Genomic DNA, 12,803 nt, shown 5'->3' with positions numbered 1-12,803 from the left:
GATTTATATCTTCAAAAGCAGTTCTCAAAGGAAAATTTATAGCTGTAAACACCTATATTAAAAAATGAATAGTAATTTCAAACCAATAATATAACGAAACTCTAAATAACTAGAAAACAGCAAACTGACCCTAAAGTAAGCAGAAGTAATAAGATCAAAGTAGAGATAAAATATAGAGTAGAAAAACAATAGAAATGGACAAATTCTTAGAAACATGCAAACTATAAAAACTGACTCAAGAAGAAATAGAAAACCTGAGTAGACTTATTATAACAAAGAGATTGAATCAGTAATAAAATTTCCCTAAAAAAAAACCCCCCATGACCAGATGGCTTTGCTGATGAATTCCACCAAGCAAAAAGAATTAACATCAACCATTAACACAGTTCTCAAACTCATCCAAAAAATAGATGATGAGGGAAAACATTTTAAGCATTCTAAAGGCCAGTATCACCCTGATACTAAAGGCAGACAAAGATACCACAAGAGGACTACAGAACAATATCCTTTACAAATAGAGACTCAAAAGTCCTCTTCAAAATTCTAGCAAATCAAATATAGCAGCATATGAAAAGGATAAGGTATCAATGACCAAGTGAGATTTATCCCTGGAATGCAAGGCTGGTTCAACACATGATTATTAACATTCATATTAATATTTATAATAGTAGTAGTAGTAGTAGTAGTAGTAGTAAACCAGATGATCATCTCAATAGATGCTAAAGTGTTTTGACAAAAACCAGAATGCTTTCATGGCAAAAACACTCAATAAAACAAGGGAAAAAAAGGTAACTTCCTCAGCATGATAAAGATCATATATGAAAATCCACAGCTAAAACTGTTCTCAATGGCAAAAGACTGAATGCTTTCCTCCTAAGATCACAAACAAGACAATGGTGCCTGCTTTTGCCACTTCTATTTGACAGTATATTGGAAGTTCTAGCCAGATCAATTAGCCAAGAAAAATAAAGGGCTAACAAATTTAAAAAGAGGAAGTAAGACTATCTCTATTCACAGATTACATGATCTTATTTGTAGAAAATCAGTTGTGTTATCTATATACTAACAATGAACAATACAAAAAACTGAAGAAAACAATCATACTTCAAATAGCATCAAAAAGAAAATATACTAAAAATCATGGAATCCCAATGGACCCTTAAATAGCCAAAACAATCTTGAAAAAGAATATGGGTGGAGGTATTACACTTCATCATTTCAAATATTATTTAAAAAAATACAAGTAATGCAAAACAGTGTGGTACTGGCGTAAAGACAGACATAGAGACCAGAAATAAACCCTTACATATATAATGTCAAATGATTTCTATGCTCAGACCATTTAACAGGGAAAAGACTTTTTTTTTCCAACAACTGGTGCTGGGACAACTAGATACCCACATGCAAAAGAATAAAGTTAAAGCCTTACTTTACATAGTATACGAAAAATACATCCTGTGTTCAGAGATTGGAAGACTTACTAATATTAAGATGGCAATAAATCCCAAAGCAAATACAGACTTAATGCAATTAATATCAAAATTCCAATGACCTTTACAGCAGAAATGGAGAAGCTGATCATAATAGTCACATGGTGATACAAGGGATTGATTGAATAGTCAAAACAGTGTTGAAAAGAACCAAAGTAGAAGAATCACCTTCTCAGTTCTAAAACTTTCTATAAAGCTACAGTAATCAAAATATTGCAGTAATGGCCTGCAAACAGGAATGTAGATAAAAGGAATAGAACTACAAGCCTATAAATAAACTCTCAATTTTATGGTCAGTTAAGTTTAGACAATGGAGCCAAGAGCACTCCAGGGAGAAAGTACTCTACAATATCTGGTACTGAGACAACTGAATATCCATGTGGAAAAGAAGGAAGCTTTGACCCTTAATTCACACTATAGACAAAAATTAACATATGTTAAAGATGCAAATAAAAGTGCTAAAAGTATAAAAATTTTAAAATAAATATAGGGACAAATCTTCATGACTTTGGATTTAGCAATGGTTTCTTGGATAACATGAAAAGCACAAGCAACAAAAAATACGTGCACTGGGCTCTTCACCAAAGGACAGGAACAGTGAGTAAAAAGACAACCCAGAGAGTGGGAGCGAACATTTGCAAACTATACATCTGATAACTGTCTACAATCCAGACTATATAGAGAAATCTCTTACCTCAGAAACAACAATTAAAGAGTAGGTAAAGACCTGAACAGATATTTCTCCAAAGAAATACAAAAGGCCAATAAGCACATGAAAAGATGATGTCATTAGTTATAAGGGAAAGGCAAATCAAAATGGCAATGAGCATGAGATACCACCTCATTCACACTAGGATGACCCCCAAAAGGTAAGTAAAAAGGGTTGGTAAATGTGGAGACACTGGAACCCTAAGACATTGCTGATTCAATATAATAGTATAGTATAGTCTATACTGTGGAAAAGTAGTATAGTAGTGTAGTATACTATTATATAGTATAGTATAGTAGTATACTATAGTATAGTCACTGTGGAAAAGTTTGACAGTTCCTCAATGAGCTAAACAGATAATTACCATAAGACTCAGTAATTCCACTCCTTGGTATATTCTCAAAAGAACTGTTTACAGTGTTCAAGGGAAAACTTGTACACTTCATGTCAGCTCTATTCCCAACAGCCAAAAGATGGAAACAACCCAAATGTCCATGAATGGATGAATGGATAAATAAAACATAGTATATAATGAATATGTGCAATGAAGTATTGATAAATACTAAGGCATGGATGAACCCCAAAACATTAAGCTAAAGTAAAAGAAGCCTGACGCAGAGGCCACATATGGTATGATTCTGTTTATATGAAGTAACCAGAACAAGCAAGCTCACAGAAACAAGAAAGTTAGGCAAGTGATTTCCGGGGGCTACTGGGAAAAGAGAATAGAGACTGCTTAATGGGTACGAGGTTTCCACTAGGATGATGAAAAAGCTGTTGAACCGGACAGTGGCAATGGTTGTAAAACACTGTGAAGGTACTCAGTGCCACTAAATTGTACACTTTAAAATGGTTAAAATGATAAACTTTGTTATGTGTATGTATTTTACTACATACACAAAAATGCCTCTACCTGGATCCTTTCCCCTTATCTCCTCTATGGAACAAAAAGCCTTAGTCAGTACTATTCCCAATTCTTTCTTATTTATAAAAAGGTCATACTGTACTATTTATATATGTAATCACTATCATTGAATACCTATCAAATCTCAATTATGAGAAAAAGTATTTATGGTAAACTGTCTAAACTTCTGTGCCTTCTTTCTTCTAGACTAGTGGTCTCTTAAATTATTTGATCATGGGTCCTACTGGTAAAAGTATTTTTTTAAAGATTTTATTTATTTATCTTCAGACAGAGAGGAAGGGAGGGAGAAAGAAAGGGAGAGAAACATCAAAGTGTGGTTGCCTTTCTCACGTCCCTTGCTAGGGACCTGGCCTGCAGCCTAGGCATGTGCCCTGACTCAGAATCGAACTGGTGACCCTTTGGTTCACAGGCCAGTGCTCAATCCAGTCAGGGCTGATAAAATATTTCTGAGCATCAATTACCAAAGTAGATATTTATAGGGTGGAGCAAAAGTAGGTTTACAACTGTTCATATAAAAATATAATAATTAGTGAATAATAATACAACAGTAAACTGTTTTTGCATTAATCACAACTATAAACCTACCTTTGCTCTACCCTGTATTTATAAATTACATATTACTACTGTACTCATATATTACAAACATATAAAATATAAATTTTAAATTAGAGAAAAATAAATATAAAGTTTTTCTTTCTACACTACAAAGAACCATTTTGCAAGTATCACTCTTTGTAAAGCACTTCTCTAGACACCGTAAATTTCATTCTTGGGTTCAAGTAATTGTCTGCATTTGTTGACCCCTTGAGATATGTCTTTACTGAACTCCCTAATAAGGTCACATCAGCCTTATAGGCATTGTTACTGAACCTTACTGTAAGGATGCTGCTGAGGACTGTTACTGTGGTGCCTTCTAGCTGAGGACAGACAAGTAAATTTTGCTCAGGTTTCAGTACCAGAAATATGTGATGCTTTTGTTTTCATACTATAGATTCATGTGATTGATTGATCACAAAATTCTAGTAGGGACACTAACCAGCAGAAAAGAAAGCAAAATTAGTGGCTCACAAACATATCTACAAGGTAGGTCTTATTTCCCCTCCAGCATCAACTTGTCTTCCCATTACTCACAATTCTTTATTTATTTTTAAAAATCATGTTATAGCTCACTCCTCTCTGGCTTTCGTAATTTCCTTTCATTCAAATTCTTCATTTATGTTAAAAAAATCATATCGTATTATGTGTGTGTATATGTGTTTAAAAGCAACTCAAAATTTCTTGAAAGACAGGGAAGTATGAATAAACAGAAAACAAAAACAAAAAACCCCAGCAATGTTGTTCAGAATAAAGGTCATTCTAAACTTGAAGCTCCCCCATGCCAGGAATGTACTTTGCGGATTCTGAAGCAGTTAGCAGCCACAGGGTAATTTGTAAATGAATATTGATGAAAAGAAAGACAACTCACAATAGCACTGTACTACACTTTCTCACTCTTTTCCAGTTGGTAAGAAATATAGTGAGGAAAGGGCAAATGGCTTTTTTTTTCCACCTGTGTGCAAAGCTTAACCAAGAAGTCCATGAAAAAGGAAGTCACACTGCCAGATGCAATTTGTAGCCATGTACCTGGATGCGTTTCCTTCTGGTGTGTTCAGAAGTCATTTGGGGATAACTTGTACTCAATGCTTTCTTCTTGTTCTTGCTCCGCTTCTCAATGTATCTCCTCTGATGGTCAGTAATGCTGCTATATAATTTAATTCGCCTGGGTGACAAACAAACTCTCTCATGGCCAAAAGCCTGGATCAATCGGGCAGTGTCAATGGTGGAAGTAGAGCTGCTCCTCTCATGCAAAATCATTTCTTTATCTGTTTGGGTCAATATATCTGATTCCACAGGAGAGGTGGTGGTGGAAAGGATGTTGGTGGCAGTATCTGTGAGCAGCTCACTGTCCTCTGACGGTCTAGAATCTGAAGAAGTGCTGTTCATATAATGAAAATCTGGCTGTCTTCTCAGAATATATTTATCAAATTTAACCTGTTCAATTTTAATCTGATTGGAACCTCCAGCTTCATGAGTAGAGAGCACCTTGCTTTTTTTAATATCTCCTATGTTTTTATAGCATTTCTCCAAGCTTTTATACCGTTTCTTTTTCTGAAGCTTGTTTTTCTGTTGTTGCTGTCTACCCCTGCATTCTTTAGCATCTTGTTGCTCTCTGCTATCATCCTGTGTGCTGTCGAAGGGCCGAAGAGAATGCGTGATGGGATGCTGAAGAAGTTTAGCCAAACGATCAAGTCGCTCCACTAAGGATACTTCTTTCCTATCACTGAACCCTGGAGGTTTCTGCTGCTTCTGTCGCTCCTGATACTTGTTCCAGAGTTCATTCAAACTTGTAATGTGCTGAGCTGTGGGCTCTGGGGTGACTTGAAGATCCTTTTTTTGATCATTAATTTGTTTGTCACACTTTGCAGAATCTCTAGCCTGACTTTTAGTAGGATGCATCACTTCTTTGTTTTCCAAATTTACATCGATACTGACACTCTCTATTCTGGTATAATTGGTCTTTGTCTTTTCCTCATTTTGAGAAGGGGGAGGTAGACAAGTATGTTGTTTGTCTGGATGATGGTGAAAGAAATCTTTCCAAGATTGCCTCATGAAAACACTTTTCCCTAAAGATTCATGGCAAAAGTCTTGATCACTTGGCAGGTGCACTGGATGATGAAAGTAAAACTTGGCTGACCTGAACACAGAATGGGTAGTATTTTCAAATTCTGAATGACATCTGGACTCTGAAAAGGAGAAAAAAAAGATTTTAAAGGACTTTGAAAATATTTTCATTCCCTTTAGAAACAGTATTCACACTTATAGAGAAAAGGAAACAACAGTTTATATGAAGTTTCAGAAAACTCACTGCCTCAATAAAGAATTTATGCCTAGGCCCTGGCTGGCGTAGCTCAGTGGACTGAGAGTGGGCTGGGAACCAAAGTGTCCCAGGTTTGATTCCCAGCCAGGGTACATGCCTGGGTTGCAGGCCATAACCCCCAGCAACCGCACATTGATGTTTCTCTGTTTCTCCCTCTCCCTCTCCCTCCCTTCCCTCTCTAAAAATAAATAAATAAAGTCTTTAAAAAAAGGTATTTATAAAAAAAAAAAAAAGAATTTATGCCTAGTGACCAGATTGGCATGGTAAGCATTTAAGAGACTCAGAGTCAGAAGACCTGGAATCTGGGTGGGACTCTGCCACAGACTGGCTGTATGACCTCAAGAAAGACACTTTAGTCCTCTGGACTAAACAGCAGCTGCTTTGTATTAACTGCTTGCTATGTGCGGGGTATTACACTATGTCCTCTGTATCTTCTTCTTCCCCTTTTCATTCAAATGTGTTGATAAAACCAAGCGATAGGTATTGTTACCTCTTTCAGTGAAGAAACCTGAGAATTTATTTTAATCATCGGTAATTAAATGTGTGGGATAAAAACAGAAAAACTCTACATGTTTTAGAGCCTCTTAATATTCCTTTCTGTGAACCATCCTTACATTTTTCCCCCTCCAATTTTGTTTATTGTGGTAAAATATACCTAACACAAAATTTACCATCCTTCAAATTCACTTTTTGACAGTTATTATTCTATGTCAAAATGGGCATTTTTAGATGTAATAACATCTTACAATAATAAACCCTAATTGTAAATAGTGATGTAAGATCCATATAGATATATTTTTGGAGAAACAAAGACACATACATGCAACAAAGTAACACTTGTAACTATGGGATTCTTTTCACTTAAACTATAGATTATTGGCAACTAGAGTTTTCATTAAATACTTTGGGAATCCCTAAGGCAATTTCCCCAGAATATAGTAAGGCACATGAAATCTGCTATTATGTCAGAAGTATAAAAATACAATCAAACTTCCCAATGAACAAAAGCCCAGGACCAGATGGCTTTACTGGTGAATTCTACCAAACAGTTAAATAAAAATTAATATAAAACCTTCCCAAACTCTTCCAAAAAATAGAAAAGGAGGGAATACTTCAAACTCATTTTACAAGGCCAGAATTACCCAGATACACAGAAAAGGACATTACAAGAAAATTACCAGCCAATATCCCTGATGAACAGAGATGCAAACTAACTTCAATAAATATTAAAAGGGTCACGATAGGTGGAATTTATTCCAGGCAGAGATGCAAGGATGGTTCGATGTTTGTAAATCAGTTATTGTGATACACTACATTAACAAAATGAATAAAAATCATTTGATCATCTCAACAGATGCAGAAAAAGCATTTGATAAAATTCAACATCTATTCATAATAAAAATTCTAAACAAAGTAGGTATAAAGAAAATGTATCTGTACTTAATAAAGGCTATATAGGACAATACCACAGCTAACATTATACTCAATGGTGGAAAATTAAAACTTTTCTTCTAAGATCAGGAACAAGATAAGGACATGTCTATTCAACACAGTACTGGAAGTCTTGTCAGAATAATTAGGCAAGAAAAAGAAATAACAGGAGACTTCCGGCCAAGATGGAGGTGAAGGTAGACACACTGTGCCTCCTCACACAACCAAAATAGGGTTAGCAACAATTTAGAAACAAGGTAACAACCAGATATGACAGAAAACTGAACTGTATGGAAGTCAGACAACCAAGGAGTTAAAATATACACATTCATCCAGACTGGTAGGAGGGATGGAGTCTGGCAGCCAGGCGGAGACGGGTCTCAGCACAAAAATCGGTGGTACCAGACGCGTAAGGCATCCTGGGTGCATAAGGCATCCTGAGTGCAAGACTGCAGCAGGCGGACCCTGAGTGCACAGGCAGCTGGCAGACCCAGCGAGGTGGTGACTGTGAAGTGAGGCACTGTGAGCAAGGCACCTGGCTGTCCAGGCCACATATATGTGCAGATAAACCAGGTGAAATTGGGCAATGAGACAGACCTCACAGCCTAGGGTCCCAGCACTGGGAAATAAGACCTTGAAACACCGATTGAAAACACCTGCGGGGGTTGAGGCACAGGGAGAGACTCCCAGCCTCACAGGAGAGTTTGTTGGAGAGACCCACAGGGTCTTAGAACGTACACAAGCCCACCCACATGGCAATCAGTGCCAGAAGGGCCCAGTTTGCTTGGGGAAAGTGGTGGAGGGGACTAGGATCTGACGGACAGTGAAGCGGGTGTCATAGTTCCCTCTCAGACCCCACCCCCACATACAGTGTCACAATCCAGCAACTGGGTTGCCCTGCCCTGGTGAACACATAAGGTTCCTTCCCTCATACATAACAGGTGTGACAAGACAAAAAAAAAGTCCAAACAGAAGAACAGATCAAAGCTCCACAGCAAATACAACTAAGCGACCAAGTGATAGACAACCTAGCAGATGCACAGTTCAAAGCACTGGTGATCAGGATGCTCACAGAACTGGTTGAATTTGGTTGCAAATTAGATGAAAAAATGAAAACTATTCTAAGTGAAATGAAGGAGAATGCACAGGGAACCAATAGTGATAGGAAGAAAACTTGGACTCAAATTGATGGAGTGGACCAGAAGGAAGAAAGAAACAACCAAACAAAAAAGAATGAAGAAAAAAGAATTAAAAAAAATAAGGAGAGGCATAGGAACCTCCAGGACATCTTTAAACGTTCCAACATCCCAATTATAGGGGTACCAGAAGGAGAAGAGGAAGAGCAACAAATGGAAAGGTTATCTGAACAAATAATAAAGAACTTCCCCAATCTGGCAAAGGAAATAGACTTCCAGGAAGCTCAGAGAATCCCAAAGAAGTTGGACCCAAGAACACACACACCAAGGCACATCATAATTACATTACCCAAGATTAAAATGAAGGAGAGAATACTAGAAGCAGCAAGAGATAAGGAGACAGTAACCTACAAAGGAGTTCCCATCAGACTGTCAGCTGATTTCTCAAAAGAGACCCTATAGGCAAGAAGGGGCTGGAAAGAAGTATTCCAAGTCATGAAAGGCAAGGACCTACATCCCAGATTGCTCTATCCAGCAAAGCTTTCATTTAGAATGGAAGGGCAGATACAGTGCTTCTCAGATAAGGTCAAGTTAAAGGAGTTCATCATCACCAAGCCCTTATTATATGAAATGTTAAAGGGACTTACTTATCTAAGAAAAGGAAGATAAAAACGCTGGACAGTAAAATGACAACAAACTCACAACTATCAGTAAATGAACCTAAAAATATAAAAGAAAAAAAACACGAAAACTAAACAAACTAGAACAGGAACAGATTCAGAGAAATGGACATCACATGAAGGGTTTTCAGTGGGGTGGGGGAAGGGAGGAATGGGGGGAAGGTACAGGGAAGAAGCATAATTGGTAGGCATTAAATAGACAGGGAGAGGTCAAAAATGGTGTAGGAAACAGAGAACTCAGAACTTATATGTACAACCCATGGACATGAACTAAGGGTAGGGGAAGAAAGCTGGAGGCTTCAGGGGTGGAGGGTGGATAATGGGGGGAAATTGGGAAAATTGTAATAGGATAATCAGTAAAATATACTAAAAAAAACCCCCAAAACACCCAAAATAAAACCAAGCAAAAGAAGTGCTAGTGATAATAGAACTATCATAAATGATCCAGTGGTCCCATTATGGGTATTTATCTAAAATAATTGAAATCAGGAACTTTGAGATATTAGTACACCTATGTTCACCGCTGTATTATTCATAATAGCCAGGATGTGAAAACAACCTAAATATCCACGGACAGCTGAATGAATAAAGAAAATGTGGCATATACATAAAAAGAAGGAAATTCTGTAATATGTGACATAGGAATGAATCTTGAGAACATTATGTTAAATAAGATAAACAGTCACAGACCCAGTACTGCGTGGTTGCACTTACATAATATTTATTTATATACTGTACCTGCAGGCCCTAGCGAAGGCATGTGCCCCAGATCCTGCTGCTCTGTCTTCACCATGTCTTGACTTCCTGTGTACCTCCTCTAAGACCTGTGAGTAATAAACTTCTCAACTTCAATTTCCCTTTTGGTCTTTTGTTGAACCACTGAACACTCCAGGACCAAACAAATGTTAAAAACAAAGCCACAACAGTTTGGTATTGTCAAATTGCCCTATCCTTCAAAATATGTTGTGGCAAATTTGCATTTGTAACAACAGTATTGTCCAAGTGTATGGATGTTTCCCCATATACTCAATACTGAGGATAATAAAATCTTTTCATCTGTGTTATTCTAATAGGCTTTTAAAGAAATCTATAGTTTTAGTACATCCCTTTGATTATCAAAAAGGCTAAGTATTGTTTCATATCTTTGCTATTTGTATTTCTTTTATAATAAAATTCCTGTTCACATTCTATGTTTTTCTACTAGATTGTCTTTGGTTTATAAAAAGCTCTTTGCCTACTAAGAAAATTAGCCCTCTTAGGTTTATAAATTAAAAATTGTCTTGTCATTTTCTATTTTAAGTTGACTTTGCATTTGGTTATTTTCCACTAGGCAGAAACTCAAATTTTAGTATGTAGTCAAATTTATCAAATCTTTGCCTTTATGTCTTCTAGATTTTGTCACCTCACTTTATAAACAAAGTAATAATAACCCTGCCTTCATCTAGAACTTTTATGATCTCTTTTTTAGTTAGATCTTGAAGATACAAAATATGGTAACAGGAGTAAGATAGGGGTACTACTTAAATCTGTACACCAATTCCAAATAGCTAGCTAGTTATCTTAGCAGAACATAATTGAATAATCCAACTTTTCCAAACTCATCTGAAATGGCTCTTTTACCATAGAATAAATTCTCATTGTATTTATTTATTTCCATCGATGTATATCACTCAGTCTCTTGCCCCAAGAGCAACCTTTTAACTATTATCACTATGTAATTCATTTTAATACCTTATAAAGCCAAACCCTACACCACACCCATCATCTGTTTCAGACTCTGGTAAATCTCATATATTCTTTAAACATTTTATTTAAAAAAAAATTTTCCAACTCTACCAAAAATGTCCAAAAACAGTAGAATAAACTTCCATATATTTCTCTTAGATTCACCAATTGTTAACATTTTGCTACACTGGCTTTATATCTTTCACAACCTATAATTATATACATATTATTAATACTTTATCTGAGCCATTAGGGAGTAAGTTATTGAGGTCATGTCCTTTCAGTTCCAGCAAGTACAGTATATATATCCCAATGAGAAAGATATCCCCTTACATATCATGGTATAATTATCAAATACATTTAATTTAACATTGATAAAATATTAATGTGTAATCTATGGTCAAATTTCAGAAATTTTCCCCAAATCATCATTTATAGCGGTTTTTCTCCACAGACTAGAGTCCAATCTAGGATCATGACTGCATTTAGCTGCCCTGTCTCTTTAGTCTCCTTTATTATATATATAATGGTTCAACTTTTGTCCTTCATGACACTAACATAGTTTGAAGAGGACAGATCATTATTTGCGGAAAGTCCTTCAATTTGAGTTTGTCTGAGTTTCATTATGATTAGACTCAAGTTATATATTTTGACAAAAAACTGGGTATGAGTAATGTGTCCTAAGGGCATTAAATCTTAAACTACTTAATTTCAACTTGCCCCATTATCAGTAATGTTAACTTTGATTCCTTGGTTAAAATGATGTCTAGGGATCTCCACTGTAAAGATGAACTTTCCTCCACTTTGTAATTAATGAGTAATGTGGGAAGATATTTGGGGCTATATAAGTATCCTATTCCCTAATAAATTTTCACTCAATGGTTTTATCATCCACTGAAATTGCTTGCTTAAATCTATTGTTACTATGATAGTTATAATATGGACATTTTCTAATTCTATTTGTCTACATTTAATTAGCACTATACTGTCAAGAACAGTTTCGTCCTTTCTTATGTAATCAATCTAATCTATTTTGTCAAACTGTTTTAGTATCTGTATGAATACATGAATTAAAAAAATACACTCTGAGAATAGTTTAAATTAATAAAAAAACTGAGAAGACAGTTTCCCTATACTCCATATCCAGTTTCCCCCATTAATACCTTATAATAATATAGTATATTTATTACATTTTAAGAACCTATGAATTATATTATTATAAACCAAGGTCCATACTGTATCAGTTTTCCTTAGTTTATACCTAATGTCCTTTTTCAGTTCTAGGATCCCATTTGGTCATCATGTCTCCTTCTGTGACAGTTTCTTAGACCCTCCTTGTTTTCCATGAAGTAGTAAGAAGTACTGTTCAGGTATTTTGTGGAATGTTGTTCACTTGGGTTTGCCGGGTGTTTTTCTTATTAGTCTGGGGTTATAGATTTTGAGAAGGAAAACTTTAAAGTGCATTCTCATCACATATTAAAGGCACATAATAACAACATGACTTATTTCTGTTGATGTTGACTGTGGCTACCTCTTGGAGATAATGTTTGTCATGGTTCCCTACTGTAAAGTTATTTTTTGCCTTCCTATACTAAACTTGTTGGAAGGCAGTTACTTTGTACAACCCATTCTTAAAGAGTAGAGAGTTATGTTCCACCTCCTTAAGGGCAGAGTATCTACAGAGTATTTAAAATTCTGCACAGAAGAGCTGTCTATTTATTTCTTCATCCATTCATTTAATAATTTACTTAGATCAGTATGGATTCATGAATATTTATACTTTTGTTATA

The 12,803-nt window shown here is 35.8% G+C and overlaps 1 protein-coding gene across 12 annotated transcripts in view; it reads right to left on the bottom strand.

The window, feature by feature from the left end:
- Positions 1 to 12,803, bottom strand: part of ALMS1 (ALMS1 centrosome and basal body associated protein) — a 171,220-nt gene that overhangs the window by 33,567 nt on the left and 124,850 nt on the right. For 10 of the 12 annotated variants that reach the window (XM_036028144.1, XM_036028146.1, XM_036028140.1 and 7 more), the window contains one exon: positions 4,748 to 5,907. The exons of the other annotated variants lie outside the window; for them this stretch is intronic. In XM_036028144.1, the coding sequence (XP_035884037.1) occupies positions 4,748 to 5,907 (1,160 nt within the window). The remainder of the gene's footprint in view (positions 1 to 4,747; positions 5,908 to 12,803) is intronic. 12 annotated transcript variants of the gene reach the window in all.

This window comes from Phyllostomus discolor, chromosome 6, assembly GCF_004126475.2.
Source record: "Phyllostomus discolor isolate MPI-MPIP mPhyDis1 chromosome 6, mPhyDis1.pri.v3, whole genome shotgun sequence".
Taxonomy (NCBI): Eukaryota; Metazoa; Chordata; class Mammalia; order Chiroptera; family Phyllostomidae; genus Phyllostomus; species Phyllostomus discolor.
The sequence above is the reverse complement of the archived record's forward strand: the minus strand, read 5'-3'. Positions and strand labels throughout refer to the sequence as shown.